Source organism: Peromyscus californicus, unplaced genomic scaffold (genome assembly GCF_007827085.1).
Source record: "Peromyscus californicus insignis strain IS unplaced genomic scaffold, ASM782708v3 Scaffold_2__1_contigs__length_46816999, whole genome shotgun sequence".
NCBI classification, from domain to species: domain Eukaryota; kingdom Metazoa; phylum Chordata; class Mammalia; order Rodentia; family Cricetidae; genus Peromyscus; species Peromyscus californicus.
Window position 1 is genome coordinate 26571700 of NW_026294540.1, and position 24748 is coordinate 26596447.

The window sequence follows — 24748 nt, forward strand, 5'->3', positions numbered from 1 at the left end:
CTCAAGAGATCCACCTGCCTCTGCCTCCCAAGTGCTGGGATTAAAGGTGTGCATCACCACCGCCCAACAAGGGTTTATTTATTTGTTTGTTTGTTTATTTGGTCTTTTGAGACAGTTTCCCTGTGTAGTTTTGTTATTCATTCATTCATTTATTTGGTCTTTTTTTTTTTTGGTTTTTCGAGACAGGGTTTCTCTGTGTTGCTTTGCGCCTCTCCTAGAACTCACTTGGTAGCCCAGGCTGGCCTCGAACTCACAGAGATCCGCCTGGCTCTGCCTCCTGAGTGCTGGGATTAAAGGCGTGCGCCACCACCGCCCGGCTATTTGGTCTTTTGAGACAGAGTTTTCCTGTGTAGTTTTGTTGCCTGTCCTGGCTCTCGCTCTGTAGACCAGGCTGGCCTCGAAGTCACAAGAGATCTGCCTGGCTCTGACTCACGAGTGCTGGGATTAAAGGTGTGTGCCACCACTGCCCAGCCGAGGGTTTATTTTTTAAAGATTCATTTTATTATGTGTGTCTGAGTGTAAGTATGTGCACATAAGTGCAGTGCCCATAGAGGCCAGAAGAGGGCATCAGATCCTCTGGGGTTAGAGTTACAGGTGGTTGTGAGTTGCCCAACATCACAGACATGGGAGATGAACCCAGACTTCTAGAAGAGCAGCAGGAGCTGTAAGCTACTGAGCCGTCTATTCACACATTTGTGTGTGGGGTGTTGTGCATGATGTGTGTGTGTGTGTGTGTGTGTGTGTGTGTGTGTGTGTGTGTGTGTGTGTGTGTGACTGGCACGTGTGGAGATCAGAAGACAACTTTTTTATTTTTTAGTGCTTCCCACCCCCAGATGAGGTTTCTCTGTGTAGCCCTGGCTGTCCTGGAACCCACTCTGAAGACCAGTCTGGTCTCAAACTCACAGAGATCCACCTGCCTCTGCTGCTGAAGTGCAGGGGTCAAAGGCGTGTGCCACCATGCCCAGCTTGGGGACAACTTTTAAGAACCACCATGTAGGTTCTAGGGATTGAACCTCAGGCTTGGCAGCGTCTTTACTGGCTGAGTCATGTCACCGACCCTTTTGCTTTTTTTTTGTTTGTTTGTTCTGTGATGGGGTCTTGCCATTTGGCTCAGGCTGGTCTTGAACTCCTGGCTCAAACAATCTCTGCCTTGGCCTACCTAGTAACCAGGACCCCATACCTTCATCCCAACACCTGCTGCTATAAGGACTTGGTTCATTATCACCATCCACTTTCCCACCTCCAGCCTGCAGGCCACAATGATCACAAAAAGCTCTTACCGCTTTTTCCGGCGCTTTGCAGTCTGCTCCTCGGCAGCAATTTTATTCTTTTCTAGTCTCTTCTGAAACTCTGCATCCAGTTTTTGCTGAAAACACAAAACATCCCATCACTCAGACATACCCTGAGCCGGACAGGCTTTAGGAAGTGTAAGAGTTCAAGTTCCACAGGCACACCACAGGGGTGCGTGCCATAGATACCACCCAGGTCTCCAGGGCCACTTTAACCTTAACAGATTGCTCTAGGTGGGACAGGTACTCAAGACACAGCTCTCTGATGGCAAAGGAACACTGTTCACAGAGACACTGCTTATGTAAGACACAACCTGCGAGAGAAGTCAGCATGGAACTGCTGTGGGTGCTGACAGTAAACGGGGTGGGGGGAGAAGCAGTACAGGGGGGAAGGGAGGAGAGGGAGGGAAGGGGAGGGAGGAACAGAGAGCAGAGATAGAGACAGATAGAGCGAGCGAGAGGGAGGCTAAGAATGAATGAGAATGAGATGGGAGACTCTGAGGACAGGGTAGCTCTGATGGCCTGCACTGGAGCCACTAACCAGAGCCCAGCAGAAGGAAGGGCTAGAGGACGGGAGCCCAGGAGTAAGTTCTAGTGCCCAATGCATAGTTACTAAAGGACTGATTCTAGAGCAGTTCAGAAGGATGGGTGGCTCAGTGGGCAAGGCATGTGTCATGTGTTGTATGGCACTGTCCTGCTTGTGAGAGATGTGCAGGGCTGGGCCTGTTGCCACTCCCTCACAGCAAGAGGGGACAGGAGGATCAGAGGACCCTCACCGAGTGTCCAGCCACCCCCCAACCAGCTGTATGTAAATCTGCTATAACCGCACACAGTCTTGAGGTCTCAGGGAGGGGCTAGGGTATAAAGGCTGGGACAGACGAGAAAGAAGATGGCGGGAAAGGAAGCCATCTTTCACTCGGTTTGAAAACTTTCCAGTACGGTGCTTCCCTCAGTAACCCCTTCCCATGCTGGTAAGTAAGCCCTGAGAGCTCAAGGGTCCCCGGGAAGAACTGTAGTTTGTCACCGGGACCTTGGAGGGCGGGGCCAGATACTGCCTCCTCCCTCTGACTCGAATATTCTTACAACACCACACAGGTGTAAGGAATGAGTCTGGATCTCAGAACCCATGTCAGAGGTGACGAGGTAGTCTGTAATTCCAGTGCTTAGGCTGCAGATGAACACACAGGAGGGTCCCCGAAGCTCAAGAGCCAGCTCGCCTGATGACGGCTGCTCAATAAAACCCACACCTGCACACTCCAGAACAAAACCAACCCAGAACGCTTCACGTTGCTCTGCTCTCTCAGGCTCACTGTGACTCTGCAGGGTTGAGGATTAAATCTAAGCCCTCATACAAGCTATGCAAGGGCTTTGCCACCAAGTCACACCCACAGCACCTGCTTAACAGTTTTTGTGTGGTTGTGTGTGTTTACACATGTGCATGACAATGTGTGTTTAGGATCACATATATGTGAGAGCACATGTGTGCACATGGCTTCAAAGCCCGAGGTCAACTTCAGGTGTCATTCACAGGCTGCCATTTGCCTTGGCTTTTCAGACCTGGGAATCACTGGTTAGGCTAGACTGGCTGGTAAGTAATGCTCAAGGATCTGCCTGAATCCATCTCCTCGGTGACGAGATTACAAGCACCCACCCCACACTTAGATTTCCCTCCGCCCCCACACCTGGTTTTGGGGACTGAAGTCAGGTCCTTATGTTTGCAAGACAAGCATTTTACTGACCTACTGTGGAACAATCTCTGTACACTGTAAACAGGTATTACTCTCATTGGTTTAAAAGAGCTGGTTTAAAAGGAAGAGACTGGGTGGGAGAGCCAGACTAGGAGGATGCTGGGAAGAAGGGCGGAGTCTCAGGAGTTGCCAGGAGATGCAGAGGGAGCAAGACATGCTGGAGGACAGGCAAAGCCTGAGCAACGTGGCAATATATAGATTAATAGAAATCGGTTAATTTAAGTCGTAAGAGCTAGTTAGTAATAAGCCTGAGCTATTGGCCGATCATTTGTAATAGGCCTCAGTGTGTTTATTTGGGAAACAGCTGCTGGGAGAGGAAACCTCGCCCTACACTGACCCATCTCTCCAACTCTCATTTTGTTGTTTTGAGACAAGAGCTTACTATGTCACTTAGGCTAACCCTGAACTCCTGGACTCAAGAAATTCTCTAGCCTGAGCCTGGAAGCTGGGAATACAGGCCCACAATACTCTGTCCAGCTCCTAACGGTTCGCTTTTTGTTTTTGGTTTGTTTGGTTTTTTTTTTTTTTTTGAGACAGAGTCTCTACTTTGTAGCCCTGGCTGGCCTAGAACTCACAGAAATCCTCCTGCTTCTGCCTCCCAAGTACTGGGACTAAAGTTGTGTGCCACCACACATGGCACTCTTATTGGTTCTTAAAGCACAATTTCTAAAGTAATTCTTTTTTTGTTTTGTTTTTTATTTTTTTTCCCATACAGGTTTCTCTGTGTAGCCTTGGCTGTCCTGGAACAACTCTTTCTTTCTTTCTTTTTTTTCTTCTTCAAGACAGGGTTTCTCTATGTAACTTTGTGCCTTTCCTGGATCTCGCTCTGTAGACCAGGCTGGCCTCGAACTAACAAAAATCCTCCTGCCTCTGCCTCCCGAGTGCTGGGATTAAAGGCGTGCGCCACCACTGCCCAGCCTAAAGCAATTCTTAAACTCTTATTTGTTATTAAAATAACAAATTATCTGTCACCTACCATGAGAAAATACAAGCACCAAGAATACTAAAGTCCTCTGAGAAGCAGACATTGAACACACGCGACTATCTACACCAACCACAGTGAACTGCATGAGACACTCAGCCCAACAGAGAGAAAAGACAGGAGGAAGTCCCCAATGGTGTGGAAGCCCACACCTGCTGTCCCACTACATGACAAGTGGCCTGGGGAAGAGGCACAGGAACTCTGTGGTCCCCTTTCACACACATACTCTTCCAGTGCCCAGTCTGACCCCGAGTCACCGGCTCTGTGGCTCACTGACCTTCTCAGCCATGGCGTCCATGTAGTCCTGCCGCTGGTACTCTCTCCTCCGCAGGTGCCTGTACACGTGGAACTCTCCACTGCCAGCCCCGGCACTGGAACCTAGAGCCAGAGCAGTCCACGTGAACTCAGTTGCCAGGCCTAGGCATAGAACACACAAGCAGACCACCGGCCTGCCAGGCACAGGTCCTGACTTAATCTCCAGGACCACAAAAGGGAGGAAGGGAGACACAAGGAGAGGAGGAATCCATTTACCAACATAAGCTGCACTCAACCCCAAGAGACCAGAGACAAGAACTCAAACTGAAGGTACTGCATGGACTGGGTCTTTCTATTTGGAGTCTAGCAAGGACAGCATGTGGCACATGGTAGGCATTATTAAATGACTTGTATGAATACTGGATATGAAGTCACTGGAAATCCCATTCTAAGCTAGCAGTGGTGGTTCAAGTCTATAATCCTAGTACTCAGAGGCTGAGGCAGGAGGACTGAGAGTTCGGGGCCAGCTTAAACTACACAACAAACCCTTGGCTCAAAACAAAACTTCTATATGACAGCAAGAGCAGGAGCAGACTGCGGTTTAACAACCAGCCATCTAGAAAGGACTCACAGCTTCCCTCAGGATTTCACAAGTGACCAGCTAGACTCCTAACAGTTCAAAAAATGCTTCTGATACTGCAAGTGAAAAGAAGTAAGTCACAAAAACATATGAATAACTATACAGAGACAGTTAAAACATATGGTTGCCATAGCACGAGGGACAGAAGGAAGACAAGTGAGTCAACGAGAGATGGGGAGCTGTAGCTTGTTCATTTGGGTAAACTGCCATTTGAATATGAGACCTAGACAGAGAGCTGACTGACCACGTCTAGTTAGCCTTGAGGTAAACTGAGGCATAAGGAAGGAGCACACGCAAGTCAGCAGCAAACCTGAGAAGAAGCCAAGCCTTTTCTCCACCTGGTTCCATTATGTCCTTCTGTTTATGTGTATATGTAGGTGTCTGTGTGTGCATGTGTGTGTACATGTGTGCGCAGGGAAGACCAGAAGAGGGCTGATCATTGTGAGGGCTAGTTTTATGTCAACTTGACACAAGCTAGAGTCATCTGAAAGGAAGAAACCTCAATTGAGAAAATGCCTCCATACAATCTGGCTGTAGGGCATTTTCTTAATTAGTGATTGATGGGGGAGGGCCCAGACCATTGTGGGTGGTGCCATCTCTGTGCTGGTAGTCTTGGGTTCTATAAGAAAGCAGGCTGAGCAAGCCATAGTCATAAAACCAATAAGCAGCACCCTTCCATAACCTCTGCATCAGCTCCTGCCTCCAGGTTCCTGCCCTGCTTGAGTTCCTGCCTTGACTTCCACCAGTGATGGACTACATTGTGGAAGTGTAATCCAAATAAACTCTTTCCTCCCCAACGTGCTTTTGGTCATGGTGTTTCCTCACAGCAATAGTAACTCTAGGACAATGGTAAAAGCCTGTGATGTCAGTACTTAGGAGGTCGAGGCATGAGGATTCTGAGTTCAAGCACAGCCTGTGCTACATAGTGAGACCCTATCTCAAAAAATAAACAAGCACCTTTAGCATAAAGGGGACCTCTTTGGCTGGTACCAACTTTTTAAGTCCTCCGAATAAAACAGTTTAACCACAAGAAACAAAACTACCTAAGAATAACTGGGCAACCATTATCTAGTGCCAAACCATAAAACTCCTTCACTGTAAAGACAAAAAAATTTCTTGTCAAAGATCTAGTTGACAAGCACCAACAATAGTGTTTCATATTTTCCCTTAAAAATTATCACACCCATACACACACAGAAACAAAAGACAGTACCCATGACATCTCGGACAAATTCTGGAGGAGGCCGAGGAGCCCATTCATTCATCTTCTCTGGAATTGGAACTGCTTTGTCCTGTGACAGAAAAACATTTGTAAGTAGACGCTTGCTGAGGAAGTCACATCTCTTGTGACCTAACAAGCAAAAGAGTAGGCTTCTCAAACCCTGAGCTTACTTCATCCTGGAAACCATGGAGTCTAACATGGGCCACAACTCTCCCACGCTGCTGAAGTCTGGAATCTAAGTCACTGTGAGAGGAGAGCCAACCTTTTCTTGACAAAGATATGAGGACTTCTCAATTAGCTGTCTTTATGAGGTCTGGTTGGGAGGTAGAGAGTGATGTGTTCCAAATCTGTTGGCCAATGCCTCTTTAATAATGGGTGCTATTTAGGGAAGTTGAACACTTTTCCTAAGGCACAGATTCTTTTTTTTTTTTTCCCCTTAGGTTTTTGGGATAGGTCTCACTATGCAGCTGGCATGAAACTTACGATGTAGACCAGGCTTGCCTGGAATTTGTAGCAATCTTTTGTGTCAGCCACCAGAGTGCTGGGATTATACAGGTGCACACCATCATGCCCAGCTTCTACCGCTTTTATTCTTATATAAGTTAAAATAGAAAGGGCTGTGAAGCAACCTGGGACAGTAGTGCAGGGGAGCGTGGATAGAATGCGCAACGCCACAGTCCCGCAAAAAGAAAATTAAGAGAAAGGAGGGCATGGAGGGCTGAAGAGCGCCCTTCATGCAGCTGCGCTGTAGGACAAGGCCAGCCACGGAGCTGCTCCGTCCCAGGCCTCCTCCGGGGTACGGAGTGCAGCGTTCCCGAGTCTGGAGGGGTGACGGGGCTGGGCCGGGCCGCAGAGCCCACTCCGACTCACCGGGTTCTTCATGAGCCGCTCCAGCTTGAGCTTCTGCTCCTCGGCCGCATTCTTGGGGATGACAAGAGTCTGCGGCTCTTTCTTGGGCCTGGGCGGTCTCACAGAGGCGGCAGCAGGACTCGCCATAGCGGCTTTCTAACTTCCTCGCAAGCGCCGCCGCCGCCGCCGCCGGCGGCCGCCCGTCTTGATGACGACAGAAGGGCGCGCCCGCTGCGCACGCGCACTCCCAGAACGGGGGCCGGCTGCGCGTGCGCACTCTCTCTACAGGAAAAAGCGGGGGTCGGTGCGGCGAGCCTTACCAGCTTGCTGAAGATTTGTGAGCGCGAGGCTAGTGTGGCTTGGTTTGGGCCATAGCAGCGTAATTTCATATCCTGTTTCAAAACAAATCAGGGCTGCCTGGCTCTCACGTCCCTAGGGGAAGCGGCGGCCTTTCGTGATGAGTGGCTGACCCCAGGCCACCTCTCAGGTCCCCAAGGGCTGCTTTTGCGCGGCTTGCTTGTGGCGCTCAGCACTTCCCTCCCGGTTTTGCTTGTCCCTGGGTTTTGGCTTTGTCTTGGAGAGCTATTTGATTTAGCTCCTCGCCTCTTTCTTTTTCTCTTTCTCCTTCCTCTTCCCCTCCCCCCCTCCTCCCTCCTTCCTTCCTTCTTCTTGTTTATAGGTAGCTCAGGTTGGCCTCGAAATCCTGACAATCCTCTTGCCTCTGTAGAAACCGGTATAGGACACCCCAAGACCAAGTTCTCAGCACAAAGGAGATGTTTTTGCCCCGGAGGGACGGAGGGCAGGGAATCAGGAGACAGAAGAGAGGGAGAAGGGGAAGGGAACAAGGGAAAGGGGAAGGAGTATTTGGGGGCCACAACAACAACGACAGAGAGGAGACAGATGTGGCCCATAGGCAAATGGTGATTTATAAAGGAAAAGGGGGTACCCTGTGTATTTAATACCCCGAGGTATTTAAGTTTGGGCATGTTAATTAGCCCCCCAAAGGGGGCTTCTTATTGCTGAACTTAAATACTTTGATAGCTGGACCTTGGTAGTCAGCCTCAGGAGAAGGAAGAGGCCAAATAAGGGAATGGACCTTGGCAGCCAGCTTTAGGAATGTAATCTAACAGTTTTTAGCAAGTCACAGGGAATGGGGGAGAAGGGCAAGGCCTGCCAGGGCCATGTTTGCCCATGTTCTGGGATTAGAAGGTCTAGCCTCTGCACCTGGCCTCACACAGAATTCCTTATCATCTTCTTTTATACACAACACAAAAACCTAACTGAACTCTTGGGACAGCCCCAGTCACCTTGGCCACTCTGAAAGTACAGCGCCACCAGTCGAGGCCGAGTATACAAGACCTTCTGAGAATAAAGAGAGCTGCCACTCCAGTCGAGGAGCTGGCAGGGAATTCACTTGGAGGCTTTCACTTGAAGGTGACTCCACCTAGTTTTACATACTGTCTATGGTAGTGGAGAATGATGGAACTGGGACTGTCCACGGGCAGAGTGTTTGGAGGACCTCATGTGAGGCACTGTGATAGATCCAGATGATAAAAGATGAGAGGATAGCAGCAATGGTTTGGCTTTAAGGAGACTGAAACAAGACCTTTCAAGAGGCCTATTATAATGAATGGGCCTCAGAGCTGACTGGGCCTCGAGATGGGAGGGGGAGCATTAGACAGAAATAATACAATATATGGAGCTCTGAACATGATTGGGCCTTAAAGGGAATGAGAGGTTTCCCTTTGAAGCCTGGAAAGGGACGCCACTAAAACTGGGAATAAGAGAAAGATAGGAAGAGGGAGGGAGGTCATGAGGAGGTGTGTGTGTGTGTGTGTGTGTGTGTGTGTGTAGGGGTGCAGAGGGGCCTCTTTAGAAAATAGCATTCAGAATAACTTCTCCAAGCAACACCCCCTGAGGAGTGACCAAATCCCCAGAACAAAGAAAAGATCTTTTTTATAACCTTTTAGGGGCAGCAGAAAGGTTAGCATCATGTGATCTAGCTCAGCATGGTGAACGTGACAAAAAATGCAAAGGAGCAAGGTACTGTAAATCGGGAGCTGCCAAGTCGCAGCATGGACTGATTGTGAACTCTGCCCCAGAGAGAGCTGCTGGAGGCAGGCCTGACTCAGGCTCTAGGGTATGGCATAAAGGCCCAGGCCTATATTCTAATACACCCCAGTCCCATAAGAAACAAAAGCCAAAAATCCAAATATCCAGCTGAGTACAGTAGCACATACCTGTAATCTTAGTATTTAGGAGGCAGAGGCAGGAGGATAGAAAATTCAAGGCCACCCAGGGCTACATAGCAAGACCTTGTCTCAAAAAATTAAGGACATCGGTCGTGATGGCAGACACCTTTAATCCCATCACTCGGGTGGCAGAGGCAAACAGATCTTTATGAGTTCAAGGCCAGCCTGGTCTACATATCAAGTTCCATATCAAGCCATGTTCAAGGCCAGCTCAGTGGCTGAGCACTTGCCTAGAATCCATCAGTGGGGGCTGGGTGCGTCACTTAGAGTGAGCATGCTTGCCTAGCATGTGCAAGTCCCAGGGTCTAATTTCTGTACTGTAAATATTATTATTTTAAAAATGTAACCAGTGCCCGGGTGGTGGCTCACATGCCTTTAATCCCAGCATTTGGGAGGCAGAGGCAGGAAAATCTCTGTGAGTTTGAGGCCAGCCTGAACTACAGAGTGAGTTCCAGTACAGCCAGGGCTACACAGAGAAACCCTGTGTGTGTGTGGGTGCGGGGAGAATATAATCAGCAAACTGACCCCACTCCCTAATAACATCTAGTCCTAAGAAAAGCACCCTTACACCCCTACTTAAATCCTCCCCAAAACACTATCCAGAAGCCTAAACCCCTCAACAATCCTTCCTGACAAACAGCCATAATCCCAGTGCTTAACCACGGCTGTGGGATGTGCACTGGGTGGTCTTTGCAGCTGTTAGGTTTCTTTCTTTCTCTCTTTCTTTCTTTCTTTTTTATTTTTATTGTTTATTCATTCATTCATTCATTTATTTACTTACTTACTTTTACTTAATTATTTATTTTGGTTTTTCGAGACAAGATTTCTCTGTGTAACAGTCCTGGCTGTCTTGGAACTTGATTTGTAGACCAGGCTGACCTCGAGCTCACAGATATCTGCCTGCCTCTGCCTCCCGAGTGCTGGGATTAAAGGCACACACCACTACACCCAGCTCCTCTTCCTCCTCCTCTCTATCACGCTGATTAAACAGAGCAAGAACTAACGCTCATGGGAAAGCTGCTTGGGTCAGTGTCACACAGACACAAATCCAGTGGTCTGTCTCTTGATCTTTGAGGGCCTGAGTCATGACAGGACTCATGGTGGATGGGATGAGATCCTGGTAGGGCTCTTTACATGGTGTCTCCTCAAGGCTGAAGCCAGATCTGAGATTCTGATCCTTGGTGGAGCCTGCCTATTCTTCACCTCTGCGTTCTCCTCACAGGATTTGGACCTAGACTACTACACACTGCCTCCAGAGGGCGGCAAAGTGCCGTCCAGACCCCACTGTCCCTGCAAATCCATCCAGAGCGCTGCTTTATCTTCCTGGCTGGAAACTGAGACCTGGACCCCAGTAGACAGGTCAAAACCCCAGGAGACTAAGGCTTGCTGGTGCATACTGGTAATCCCAGCTCTTGGGAAGTAGAGGCAGAGGAATTCAAGGCCAACCACAGCTACACAGTGAACTTCAGGCCAGAATAGACTACAAGAGACCCTGTCTCAAAAATAGAATAAAAGGCAGTAAGGAGTAAAGGGAAGTCGTGTGCAGGCCTGGAAGGGAGCCTCGTGGTGGAGGTGACTGCTGATGAACATCTCAGGTGTGCTTAACTGCAAGGATTGTATGTCTCCAGGCACTCCCTTCAGGGATTTCCACTCTGAGGCCTGCCCAGCTAGGAGGGTTCCATCAAGCCATATCAATAGCGCCTATTGCCCAGTAGGGACCTGAGATCTGCTCTGGGTACCAAGAACTGAAGAGGCAGCTTTGGAACAACCAATGGGAAGAAGTGTGGTGTTTTTGTTTTGTTTTTGTTTTTGTTTTGCATTTTGATATTTTTTCTTTTTCTTTTTTTTTCCTTTTTTTTTTTTTCCAGAGCTGAGGACCGAACCCAGGGCCTTGCACTTGCTAGGCAAGCACTCTACCACTGAGCTAAATCCCCAACCCCTTGTTTTGCTTTTTGAGACAGGGTTTCTCTATGTAACCCTGACTATCCTGGAACTCTGTAGACCAGGCTGGCCTCAAACTCAGAGATCCGCCTGCCTCTGCTTCTGCTGGGATTAAAGGCGTGCATCACTACCACCCATCGGGAGAAAGTATTTAAAACTGACCAGATATTGGGTTGTAGAGATGCACAATGGTTAAGATCATAGTTTATGGTGATATTTTATTTGTATTAAAATGTTATTTGTATGTTAATAAATAAAGTTGCCTGGAGGTCAGAGCTATTAGCAAGCCATAGGAAAGCAGGGCAGTGGTGGCGTACTCTTGTAATCCCAGCATTTGGTAGTCAGAGCTGGGTAAGTCTCTGTGTGTTCAGGGATACAGCCATTATTGGATACACATGCCTTTAATCAATACCAATCATGGAAAACCTGGAGGCCTATACAGACAGGCCGTGAGGAGGCGGTCATGTGGTTGGGTTTACAACCAATGAGAAGGCAGGACAGGAACTCTATATAAAGACTTTAACACAGGGGTAGCTCTGGTTCGGAGAGGTAGGACCACCACAGGAGGAAGGGTAAGGTTTTAGCTCTTAGCTCTGACCTCTTGGCTTTCTTCTTTGCATTGGTTCTGTGTTTCTTATTTAATAAGAAGGTTGGTTACATCTACAATGGTTCCCAGCACCACATGGCCACTCTCAACTGTAACTCCAATTCCAGGGGATTTTGTTCTCTGCTTCTAGAAGATCTGATTCCTTAAAAAAAAAATTATTTAAAAAATTATGTGTATGAGTGTTGTTTCCACATGTCTATGTGTGCATAATGGTGTGAAAAGAGATCAAAAGAGTGTTGGAAGCCTTGGAACTGGAGTTACAGATGTTTGTGAGCCGTGCTGTGGGTGCTGGGAACTGAACCTCTGCAACAATGCTCTGAACTGTTGAGCCGGCTTTCCAGCCCCCCCCCCCCCCACTGAAGTTTCTGGCCGTGGAAGGCACAGGCATGCACTCGGTATACATGGGTACATGTGTGCAGACAAAAAAAAATCCATGTACATTTAAAATGCTTTCTGGAATAGTGAGATAGGCACAGTATAGGTAAAGGTGCTTGCCACCAAGCTGAGGACCTGAGTTCAATTCCTGGGACTCCCATAATTTGGCCTCTGACCTTCACAGGTGACTTCTCTCTCAGCCATTTCTTTTTTGTTGTTTGTTAGTTTTTTTTTTTTGAAGGGGGGCTTTTTTATTTTTAGATACAGGGTTTCACGTAGCTCAAGCTGGTCTGGGATGCCCTACATAGCCAAGGATGACCTTGAATTCTGAACCTCTTGCCTTTCACCTCCAAAGCACTGGTTTGTGCCTAGCTGTGGCTGCACAAGGCCTGTGCATGCCAGGCAAGCACACTATCATCTGAGCTGTAGCCCAGTTCCCTTGTCCAACCGTCTCATCAGCCCTTTCTAAACGGGCAGACCTCCCTGGGAGTAGTAAAAATAAATCTAATTCCAAAAGAAAAAAATGAAAAAGGAACATAGAGGAGGACTTGCTGGTTCAGACCTATAATCTCTGCTGGAAGATTATGAGTTTGAGGCCTGTGCTGGGAATGTAATTCAGTCACAGATCACTTACTTAACATGTGTAAAGTTCTAACGTTGATCCCAAGCAACACACACACACAGTTTTACATGAGTAAATACACACACACACACGTTTTCATGAGTCTAACACACACACACACACACACGTTTACACGTGTCTACATCTGTATGTGGACTCACAACTCTAGTTCCGGGAGACCTGACACCCTTTTCTGACCCATACGCAGGCAAAACATGTATATATATATACAACTCTAAAAATATATATTCATTGTTGTCATTATTAATTACGGGTCTCTCTGTGTGTCTTGTGTGGGTATATACCCATTAGTGCGGGTGCCAGCAGAGGCCACAGGTGTCAGGTCCTCTGGAGCTGGAGTTACGGGCAGTTGTGAGCCTCCTGATGTAGGTGCTGGGAACTGAACGTGGGTTCTCCCCGGGAGCCGTCCCTGATCATCCCTGCTCGGTCATCTCTCTAGTCCCCCTGCCCTTTGTCCCTCTTCACTGTCCTAATGTCACTAGGTAGTCCCACGCCTTGCCTGAACTCTATGCCTGGCTCTCCTTCCTCGCCCGGGGCTGCCCTCGGCTCTCCTCCCCAGTGTCGAGGGGGAAACAGCAGCCATTGTGCGTCTCCCATCTCCCTCTTGCCATTCAGCTTCAGGCAGGTCTCTCCCCGGGGACAGGTCAAACCTGCGGAAAGCAGAAGTTAAGTGTGGTCGGAGCACCGTGTGATGGGGCGGGGTGGGGCATCTTCTCTGCGCTATTGTTGGAGATATGAGGGTGTGTCTGTCTTTCTTTCTTTCTTTCTTTCTTTCTTTCTTTCTTTCTTTCTTTCTTTCTTTCATTCTTTTTTTGTACCAGGGCTTGAACCCAGAGCCTAACACATGTTATACAAGAGCTCTACCTAGCCACAACCCATCCCCTCACTGGGGGATTGTAGGCAGGTGCTCTACTACTGAACCACACACTCATCTCCTCACTGGGGGATAAGTAGGTGTTCTGGTAGAGGCACCTGCCTAGAATCCCCCAGTGAGGGGCTGGGGTGTGGCTCAGTGGTAGAGCACCTGCCTAGAATCCCCCAGTGAGGGGCTGGGGTGTGGCTCAGTGGTAGAGCCCCTGCCTAGAATCCCCCAGTGAGGGGCTGGGGTGTGGCTCAGCGGTAGAGCACCTGTCTAGAATCCCCCAGTGAGGGGCTGGGGTGTGGCTCAGTGGCAGAGTGCTTGTGTACCACATGCAAGGCCCTGGGTTCCATTCCTAGCACTGCAATGAAAACCAGAGGAAAATGGGCAAAACAGACCCCAGTACATTATACAGATTCAAATCACAGAGTTTATACGTGGACCATGTGGACAATCACGTGGTGCCCTCTATTCTAGTGCACTCTGGCAGGCATGTTCTGACCTGATGTGACATCAGGATACTGCCTGACAGTTCATTGCCATAGCCTTTAGCGCTTTTAGCTGTGGTGATTTCTCAGGCTCTTTGACTGTGATGCCTTGGACAGCACTAAGGAATGCTGGTCGGGAGGTTTGCCGTGTGTCCCTAGGGAGCGAGTCTGATAGTTTTCTTTTCATTAGACTGTAGTACATTTGATGTTTCATTTATTGATGTCATTATTCTGTTTTAGTCCAGATTGTTGCAGTGTTGGCTGGTAGGAGCCTTTCAAACACAATACTGTTACCCTTAAAAAACAAAGAAACAAGCCGGGCGGTGGTGGCGCACGCCTTTAATCCCAGCACTCGGGAGGCAGAGGCAAGTAGATCTCTATGAGTTTGAAGCCACCCTGGTCTACAGAGAGAGTTCCAGGACAGCCAAGGCTACATAAGGGAAATCCTGTCTCAAAAAACAAAATACCAAACCAAGCCAACAACAAAAAGCAGCTTTAAAAAAAAAAAAAAAAGGAAGAGCCAGCAAGACGGCTTAATGGGTTAAAAGAACTCGCTGTCAAGACTGTTCAACTGAGTTCGAAACTCAGGCTGTACACTGTGGGAAGAGAGACCTGACTTCTAAACGTTGTCTTTTGTGTGCTGTGAGACACACACACACACACACACACACACACACACACACACACACACACACACACGTAGGTGCACATGGGAGTTAAATGTAATTTTAAAAATTAAAAAAAAAAGGAAATTAAAAACAGTGTCAGGAGTGGCATGTTGTTATAATCCCAACACTGGGAAGATCAAAACAGGAAAACTGGGAGTTCAAAACCAGCCTTGGCTATGTAAATCCCCCTCTCAAAGTCAAGCAAGCTGGGTGTGGTGACAGGAGACCTGTCTCTAATCCCATCACTGAAGAGGCAGAGGCAGGCATAACTGTGAGTTTGAGGCTAGCCTGCTCTACATCGTGAGTTCCAGGACAACTAAAAGTACACAGTGAGACCTTGTCTTAAAAAAGCAGAAACGAAGCCGGGCGGTGGTGGCGCACGCCTTTAATCCCAGCACTCGGGAGGCAGAGCCAGGCGGATCTCTGTGAGTTCGAGGCCAGCCTGGGCTACCGAGTGAGTTCCAGGAGAGGCGCAAAGCTACACAGAGAAACCCTGTCTCGAAAAACCAAAAAAAAAAAAAAAAAAAAAAAAAAAAAAAAAAAAAAAAAAAAGCAGAAACGAAGCAAAACAACCAAAAAACCAAGACCCACACCCACAAACAAACAAACACCCAGCCAAATAAATAAGAGGCTGGAGACAGAGCTCAGTTGTTAGCATACTGGTCTAGTATGCATAGGGTCCTGGGTTTGATCCCCCAGACATGGTGGCATGCAGCTGTAATCCAAGCACTTGGGATGTAGAGACAGGAGGATCGGTAGTTTAAGATCTTTACGCTACATAGGAAGTTGAAGGTCAATCTATATGACACCCTATATCAAAAAGAGAAGACAGAGAGAAGAGAGGATGACTTCCCAGTTGAGGTGTTGGGAGGCCCCAATTAGTGATGGCCTTCATGTTGACCATGCCCCACGGTGGACACAATGTCACAAGTGATGGAGAAACTGTGTCCTCATCATTTTTTTTTTCAAATGTAGCTCAGGCTGGTCTGGAACTCATCACCCTATTGTCTCAGCCTCCTAGGTGCTGGGGATAGTGGGTGCGTTACCACACCCACCTCAGATCCACTTCTGACTCAGAGTCATTCGAGGGTGTCCAGCGGGACCCACAGATTTGCCTGGGGATGAAATAAACAGCTCTTTTTAGATTCAGGCTGTTTGTTATTTACATAGAGCAGACGGAGGCTCCGCAACAGGAGGGTGAACAGGACGACGGAGAACCTGTGGGAGGGGCCTGGCCTGTAATCTAATCCTGGCACCCGGGAGGTAGAGCATAAATTCAAGGTCATCCCCAGATACATAGGTCAAGGTCAGTCTGAGCTACATGGCGCCCTGTGTCAAAATGAAATAAGAGAGAGAACACCACTAAGAAGGAATGGGGTGGAGGTTGGCCTTAGCCTTTCTGGAAGAAAGGAGGGTCCTCAGAGGTTTTCTGCCCTCTGGAAAAGCTTGGGCTCTCTGCCTAGCCTCAGGCCTTCCATGTTTGAGCTCCACCTGCAAAGGCAGGGTAGAGACCAGTATGGTGGCCAGGGCGTGTCTGGGGAACCTTTTCCCTAACGAGGTTAAGACTGTTCACGTCTCTTCCCGCCATCTCTCCTGGCTGCAGTAGGGGCAGAAGGGAGGGTGCAGGAGGAGGTATGAGATGGTACCTTGCTTGGCCCCTGGGTCCCGCTAAACACTAGACCTGACCTCCTCGCTTACCGGGACTTTATGTACCTTTTAGGGACGCCATGCTAGGTCTTTCTGAGGACCTTCTGGTGAGGGAACCCACAGGGAATCCTCAAGACAGCATCTTCTAATGCAGCCCTTCCTGTCCTGAGTTCCCAGGTGACCTTGGCTTTTTCAGACACAAGACAGCAGTCCTCTTCCTGGTTTTCAGGAGTGTGTCTTGCTCTCCAACCCAGCGCAGAAGCTCTGCCTGCCATCCTGAAGTAGGTCAGCCTGACCATAGTCCTTCTTCCTCTTCTGCAAGTGCCCATCTGTTTGTTGTGTGGTGTTGGATTTGGAGCCCAGTGGCTTATACACGGTAGGCAGGGGCTCTTAAGTAGAGCCACACCCCAGCCCCTCACTGGGGGATTCTAGGCAGGGGCTCTACCACTGAGCCACACCTCAGCCTCTCACTGGGGGATTCTAGGCAGGGGCTCTACCACTGAGCCACACCCCAGCCCCTCACTGGGGGATTCTAGGCAGGGGCTGTACTGCTGGGATGCATACCTTGCCTTTGCCTTCTGTTACTCTTTGTGTACTTAGAGGAAGCTGGTGGGTGCTGGGGATGCTAGATCAGCCTAAATCCCTCTTGGTAAGTCCTGCACTTGTTGATTTGGCTCTGTTACTTGTCACTGTAAAGTACTCTTCTCTATTTCCCTCCCTGCCTTCTTTGAGACGAGATCTTGACATATAGTTCAGGCTAGCCTGGAGCTTGAGAGCATTCAGTCTAGCCTCATGAATACAGAATGAGCCAGTGTGTGCATTTTCTTTTCTTTTTTTAAAATATAATTTATTTATTTTTATTTTATTTGCATTGGTGTTTTGCTGCATGTATGACTGTGTGAGGATGTCAGATCTTGGAGTTACAGACAGTTGTGAGCTGCCATGTGGGTGCTGGGACTTGAACCCAGGTCCTCTGGAAGAGCAGTCAGTGCTCTTAACCACTGAGCCATCTCTTCAGCCTCCCAGTGTGTGCATTTTCAACTGTCTTCTTGACTGCATCATTTACAATGAAAAAAATCCATTGTCTCTCATCTCTCTTGTCTTTGTTCCCAACTACCTCTTTATTGCTTGCTTATTTGAAAGTGAGTCTCATTGAGTCCAGGCCGGCCTCAAATTTCCTACGCAGTGGAGGATGACCTCAACTCCTTCCAAACCCCCAAGTGCCGGGATTCCCTGCCTCAGCCTTCCCGTTTCAGCTGGGGCTGCGGTGCAGGATGGCTCCTAGGTTCCTCTTTGGTCACTGGAAAATGTGCAATAGCGGCTGTAGAGATGACTCAGGCCTTAAAATCTCTTGCTGCTCAATCACGAGGACCTGAGTTCAGATCCTACCACGCACATCAGATGACTCACAGATTCTTAAAACTCTAGCTTCAAGGATTCTCTCCTTTCACACTCTTGGGGCATCTGTGGACACTTATAGACATACAATTACACACACACGTGCACCCATGTACACACACACACGTGAATAAAATGAAATCATATGGCTCAGAGGTTAAGAGCACTGGCTGTTCTTCTAGAGGACCTGAGTTCAATTCCCAGCAACCAGATGGCTGCTCACATCTATAATGAGATCTGATGCCCTCTTCTGGTGTGCATGCAGAGCACTGTATACACAATAAATCTTTCTTAAAAATGAAATCATAAAAAAGAGAAGAGTTGAACCAGGCCTTTAATCCCAGCATTTGAAAGGCAGAGGCAGGTGAATCTCTGTGAGTTCAAGGCCAACCTGGTCTATGAAAGAGAAAGAGAGAGAGAGAGAGAAAGAGAGAGAGAGACAAAGACACAGAATAACTTTTTTTTTTTTCCGAGACAGGGTTTCTCCGTGTAGTTTTGGTGCCTGTCTTGGAACTCACTCTGTAGCCCAGGCTGGCCTCGAACTCACAGAGATCCGCCTGGCTCTGCCTCCCAAGTGCTGGGATTAAAGACGTGTGCCACTGCTACTGCTCGGCTCCAGAGAATAACTTTTATTATAGAACTATGTTATTTTTCTATTTAATTATTAATTACGGCTAATCTTTCATTATGCCTAACTAAATTTCTGTTACATTTCAATTATTTAGTTTGTGTGCATCTATGTGTGAGTGAAGGGGGCCTTTGTGCCACAGGAAACCTATAGAGGACAGCGATAACAGTCAGTTCTCCCCTCCCACCGTGTGGGTCCCGGGGGTAGAACTCAGGGCGTTGGGTTTGGCAGCAAGCACCTTTACCCACTGAACCATCTTGTCAGCCCGCATGACTCATGGCTTGTAAGTTAAACTTTATCATATGTATGTATAGGAAATACGTGCTCTATCAAGGCTCAGGAGGTTTTCAGGCATCGACCAGGGGTCTAGGCATGTGTCCCCAGAGACAAAGGAGGACAGTATATCCAGTGACATTAATGACATTCGTGATGTTGTGTAACAGTCCCCACTGGCCGTTTCAAAACCCTTTCATCACCCAGGCAGAAGCCCAGTAACCATTAAGAAATAACTGCCTTCCCCAGAGCCTCATAACCTCTCACCGATTTTTTTCTTTCATTTGTTTGCTTTTTATGCATAAAAATCACTTTATTGTAAAGAACTTGCAAATAAAAGATATCATGCAGCTTGATGAACATAGCCGCCCAAAGAGGCTCTGGCCCAGACCCAAAGTCTACACATCTCACTGAACGTCTGTGCGGCTGGCACAGACGACATTCTGCAGCTGGGCACAGTGGCGAACACCGTTGATCAGAGCACGAAGGCAGAGGCAGGCAGATCCCTGTGAGTTCCAGGCCAGCCAGAGACACACAGTGGGACTCTGTTTCAAAACGAAACAAACGAGTCATTCTGAGCGGTGGAGCGTCACACTGGACACGTTCGCCATTAATTCCACCTAATGCCTTCATGCAGCACACACACAAAACCAGAACAATGCGTGAGAGAAGGAAACCCAGAAGAGCCATGAACTTCCTGCTCTTCCTGATCCTGAGCCCTCCCTCTGTGTCCCATCCACTTGACTACCCGAAGCCTCCTTTCTTGTTCTCCTTCTTGTTCTCCTTACTGCATGCACTTTCTCTGCTGACACGTGCGCTTGTTCACGTGTATCCAGTGTGGGTTAGGCTCCAGTGTGAGGGAGAAGATGCATGCCTTTTCTTTCTCTCTGTTCTTGGGGGTCCTCACTTGCCATTACATATTCTAAACCCACCCGTCTTTCTTTAGAGACGAACACTGTTCCCAGTTGCCGTGTGCATCAGGTTGTCCTTATCTAGTCTCCTGGCGATGGACAGCCAGCTGGTTCCCGTCCTCGGCTGCAGTGAACAGAGCCACAGGGAGCATGGGGCTGCAGGCGTCTCTGTGGTAGGCTCTGGGGCTCTCTGGGGATGTGTCCACGAGCGAAATAGCTAAGTCATAGGGTAGTTCCTTTTTTAATTTTTGAGGCATCTCCGAACTCATTTCCACAATGGCTGAGTCAATTTGCACCCCCACTAGCTGTAAGGGTTCCTCTCTCCACATCCTCTCTAACATTTGTTGTCAGAGTTTTATTTATTTATTTTTGTTCTTTTGGTTTTCCGAGACAGGGTTTCTCCATGTAGTTTTGGTGCCTGTCCTGGATCTCACTCTGTAGCCCAGGCTGGCCTCGAACTCCCAGAGATCCGCCTGGCTCTGCCTCCCGAGTGCGGGGATTAAAGGCCTGCGCCACCACCGCCCGGCCTGTTGTCAGAGTTTTGATGCTAGCCACTCTGACTGGAGTGAGGTAGTGTCTCAAACTGATTTGAATTTGCATTTAAAAATAATTTTTGGGTCAGGCAGTGGTGGCATTTGCCTTTAATCCCAGCACTCGGGAGGCAGAGGCAGGCAGATCTCTGTAAGTTCAAGGACAGCTTGGTTGACGGGGTGAGTTCCAGGACAGCCAGGGCTACACACAGAGAAACCCTGTCTCAAAAACAACAACGACGAAAAGTTATTGATCATTTCTCTTTCCTTTTTTGCAGGATCCAGTTCTCTTTGATTATTTGTTTGACTTAGGGTCTCTGGTATCCCAGTTGGTCTCCCATTGCTGTGTGGCCAAGGATGACTTTGAACCTCTGATCCCTTTACCTCCACCTCCCATCCAAGTGCTGGGATCTCAGGCCTGTGTCACCCTGATAGAGCTTTCTGTCTGTTTAAAAATATTTTTATTTATTTTCATGTGTATTTTATGTGCATGTATGTCTGTGCACCACGTGGATGCAGTGCCTAAGGAGGCCAGAAGAGGGCATCGGATCCTCTGGAACTGGAGTTACAGACGGTTGTGAGCCGCCGTGGAGTGTGCTGGGGATCAAACCCGGGTCCTCTGGGAAAGCAACCGGTGCTCTTAAGCACTTGGCATCTCTCCAGCAACCTCCCTCTTTTTGAGAGAGCATCAAAAAGGCTGGCCTTGAACCTGTGATCTTTTTTGCCTGAGTGTTCCAATTACATACATGCCTAACTTCTCTGTCTGTCTGTCTGTCTGTCTGTCTCTCTCTCTCTTTCCCCCTCTTGCTCTCCATTGCTCATTCTCCCCTTTCTGCGATATATCTAAGGAAGCCCAGGCTGGCCTCAAGCACACTATATAGCTGAGGCTAACCCTTCTCCAGTTCTGAGTGCTGAGATTATAGGCACTCACCACCACATCCCGTGTACATGGTGCTGTGGGTGGACGCCAAGGCTTTGCGTGTGGCAGGCAAGGCCCTCTACCAACGGCAGCACATCCCCAGACACCAGTTCCCATTTCTGGTAGGCTCAGGCGCTCGGGTTGCTTTCTCTTTCAAACCAAACTCTTCGACCTGGCGTTCAGGGCTCTCTCCACCTGCTGCCCCTTGAGCCAGAAGCTCCCACCCCCAAGCCCCAGTGCCATTAGACAGAGCACATGTGGTCCCAGGGCCCAGCCCAGCCCTCTGTGGTTGACCACCACGCTGCAATGGCTTGGTCTGGCTGTCTGCCCGGTCGTCCCATGAGCCTTGCCTGGCACACAGCCAGGGATCTGAAATGCTCATTGAGGGACCAACGAAGACACCTTAGAGATGCTACGGCCAGCTGTGTCGCCGCTGTGGTCCCTGAAAGCAGCACCGTGAGTGACAGGCGTGAGGGTCTTGTCACACTACATCAGGGTCCCTTACTGCTTGTACTATTCCTGTTGTGACCTTTGGGAGAGTCGAGGACCACCTTGTTATGTCCCACATGTGGTCTCCTGGATCCAGGTTAACAAGGACACCACAGGGGACCGCACAGATGGAGAGAGAGAGAGAGAGAGAGAGAGAGAGAGAGAGAGAGAGAGAGAGAGAGAGAGAGAGAGCGAGAGAGCTTCCAGCTCTTGAGGAGGACCTGAGTTCAGTTTCCAGCACAGGGGAATTGATGATGCCATCTTCTGGCCCTGGGCATATGGACACACCCCCCTTCACATGCACTTAAAAATAAATCTTGGAGGAAAAAAAAGTCACAGGAAAAAGGGCCTGACTCATCCCCTCCTCATCCTCTTCTTTTTGCAGGGCTGGGGCACATGGTAGTGCTCTACTGAGCCACACCCCAGCCCCTCACTGGGGGATTCTAGGCAGGGGCTCTACCACTGAGCCACACCCCAGCCCCTCACTGGGGGATTCTAGGCAGGGGCTCTACCACTGAGCCACACCCCAGCCCCTCACTGGGGGATTCTAGGCAGGGGCTCTACCACTGAGCCACACCCCAGCCCCTCACTGGGGGATTCTAGGCAGGTGCTCTACCACTGAGCCACACCCCAGCCCCTCACTGGAGGATTCTAGGCAGGTGCTCTACTGAGTCACACCCCAGCCCCTCACTGGGGGATTCTAGGCAGGTGCTCTACCGCTGAGCCACACCCCCAGCCCCTCACTGGGGGATTCGAGGCAGGGGCTCTACCACTGAGCCACACCCCAGCCCCTCACTGGGGAACTCTAGGCAGGGGCTCCACCACTGAGCTCTATCCCTAGCTCTTCACTGCTATCTTTAAGGCAGGCACCTCTATGACTTTCTCATATTCTAGGTCCCAATTCTGAAAAAGATGACAGACAGTTCTCCATACGTTTGCTCCAGACCCCTTCTTCTCTCAGGATGGAGACTTGCAGTTGGCTTAGCACTATGGGGCTCCAGGCGCGACCGGAGGGAGGCGCTGGAAGCTGACTCAGCATCGTGCTCGCGTTCCTCCCTGCCTGTGCTTAGCAGTATGCTCTGTCATTCTGTCACTTCCTGGCAGCTGCCCCAGCAAAGCCCCGGCAGCCACCCCAGGGCACTCACGCACCCCTTATGGGGAAGCAGCTGTGGGCGCCTCAGCCGCCACTCTGGAGTCTTTAGCCGTTTTTGAGAGCGGCAGTGTACATCAGGGCTAGCTCAGGCCCTGCAAGATCTGCGGGTCTGGTTGGGGAAGGAGAGAATAAGCCTTGGCTCTGAAGGACGAGGGTCCTTCTCAGAGGTGGCTATGTGAGCAAGCTGGGGGGTGTCAGCTGTGGCTCTGCTTGTGGGAGGTCACGGGAGGTCGCTCTAGGCCATTTCCCAATCATCTGCATCAGAGCTGGGGACACCCAGTGTCTCCTGTTGCTCAATCCCCCAACAGGCTAAGGTGGCGAATTCCTTTCCCAGCACTCAGTCTACCCTGGAAGGCCTTTGTTGACCTGTCCAACGACATCCTTACTGTCCTAACCAGGACCCAGCTCCTCCCCTTGGCCTTCAAGTCACTCATCATCACTGCTGTGGGTGTCTCCTCTCCCTTCCCTTCCCTTTTGAGACAGGGCCTCATGTAGCTCAGGCTGGCCTGAGATTTGCCATTTAGCTGAGGATGGCCTTGAACTTTCGATCCTCCTCCTTCCACCTCGTTAGCGCTGGAATTCCAGGCATGCGTTACCACATCCTGTTTATGGGGTGCTGGGGATGGAACCCAGGAAGCCTGCGTGCTAGGCACAAACACTCTACCAACTGAGCCCTATCTCCAGCTCTGGTTCCGTTCTTCAAATTCTCTCTTTTTCTCTCCCAGTTCCACTTCAGTCCCCTCCCGAGTCCCTGCCCCGCCCCCAGATGCCTCTCCTAAGATCTGCCTGAGCAAGCCTGCGGCTAAGTGGCAGTTCCAGACCTTGAGAGACCACTTCCTTGCACGGGATCTCACAGCAAAAAAGACGGCAGGAGAGCGGGGTGTAGTCCCTAAAACAGGCTCTTTAATAGTTTGTCTTCACTGAAGAGCTTGGCTTTCCCCCAGCATCGGGCTAGGGCCGGTGGGCGTGGCAGGCTGCCCAGGGGTAGGCCGACCACTGGTCAGGCTGTTGGCGGAAGTGACCCAGGACCGGTGGGCCGGGTCTGAGGTTGTAGGCCTTCATGGGCGAGGCCGGCTGTCTGTCAATGGTTGCCACAGTGAGAGTGACCGACCATCAGTGGGCAGGGCCTGAAGTCACAGGATGGGGTTAGTTACCAGTGAGCTGCCTGCCGTAGATTTGATCAGCCTTATAGACATAGCTGGGGTGGGCGTGGCCAACCACCAGTGGGCGGGGCTTGAAATCATGGGTTTGATCGACCATGGATAGACTTGGCCTGTCCTATATGGTCTTAGTGGGCCCCTGGGGGATGAAGTTGCTAGGTGTGGCTAGCCGGCCGGCTGTCTTGGGCTTGATAGACCATGGGTAGTTGTCCCCAGCCATCATTGGGTGTTCCTGACCATCATGGGCTGGCCAGGCTGTTGGTGGGCGGGACAGACCTCAGGCGTTGGCGGCCTGCTGTGATGTGCGTGGCAGCTAGTAAAAGGAGTACTGGTTCTCCACAGCGCGAGCTCGGCCTAGCGTGGCCTCCGTGGGCTCTTCCGTGGCCCCAGACGCAGCCTCCAGCAGGTGCTCTGAGCTGTTGCTGCGGCTGCGCGCACTGAGTGGCCCCTCGGCCGGGCGTGGTGGCAGGGACGTGGCCGAGGATGATGAGCCAGATGACGATGATGCTCCAGCGCCATTGGAAGGTGAGGTGGGTGGGCAGGTGGTCGTGGCCAGGCTGGAGAAGTAGTGCTGGCCAGCCGGCTCAGTCCAGCAGGTGGGGACCGGGGCCGCACTGTTGGGCGCTGGTCCTGGGTCTGCAATGAGAGGCCACGTTGGTCAGCATACAGCCCTGGACACCCGAACTTCATCCTCTAAAGCCAGCCCGCGTTAGACAGATGTGGAGAACCCAGGGAGGGATGATGTGGTCCAGACCATTCGGGGAGTCAGGAGAGAGTATGCAAACACAAATGCCTTTCCAGCCTAGGCTAGGCAACCCACCA

General features: G+C 49.9%; 2 protein-coding genes across 4 annotated transcripts in view; both read right to left on the reverse strand.

The window, feature by feature from the left end:
• The window catches only part of Prkrip1 (PRKR interacting protein 1), a 20770-nt gene extending 13582 nt beyond the window's left edge, over nt 1–7188 (reverse strand). The window contains exons 1-4 of the mRNA XM_052754019.1: nt 7007–7188; nt 6128–6206; nt 4297–4397; nt 1281–1366 (exon numbers count right to left, since the gene is read on the reverse strand). Coding sequence (XP_052609979.1) covers nt 1281–1366; nt 4297–4397; nt 6128–6206; nt 7007–7132 — 392 coding nt within the window. The 5' untranslated portion in view covers nt 7133–7188. The remainder of the gene's footprint in view (nt 1–1280; nt 1367–4296; nt 4398–6127; nt 6207–7006) is intronic.
• Nucleotides 7189–23647: 16459 nt separating this feature from the next.
• The window catches only part of Sh2b2 (SH2B adaptor protein 2), a 28144-nt gene continuing 27043 nt past the window's right edge, over nt 23648–24748 (reverse strand). For all 3 annotated transcript variants that reach the window (XM_052754014.1, XM_052754013.1, XM_052754012.1), the window contains exon 9: nt 23648–24562. In XM_052754014.1, coding sequence (XP_052609974.1) covers nt 24240–24562 — 323 coding nt within the window. In that variant the 3' untranslated portion in view covers nt 23648–24239. The remainder of the gene's footprint in view (nt 24563–24748) is intronic.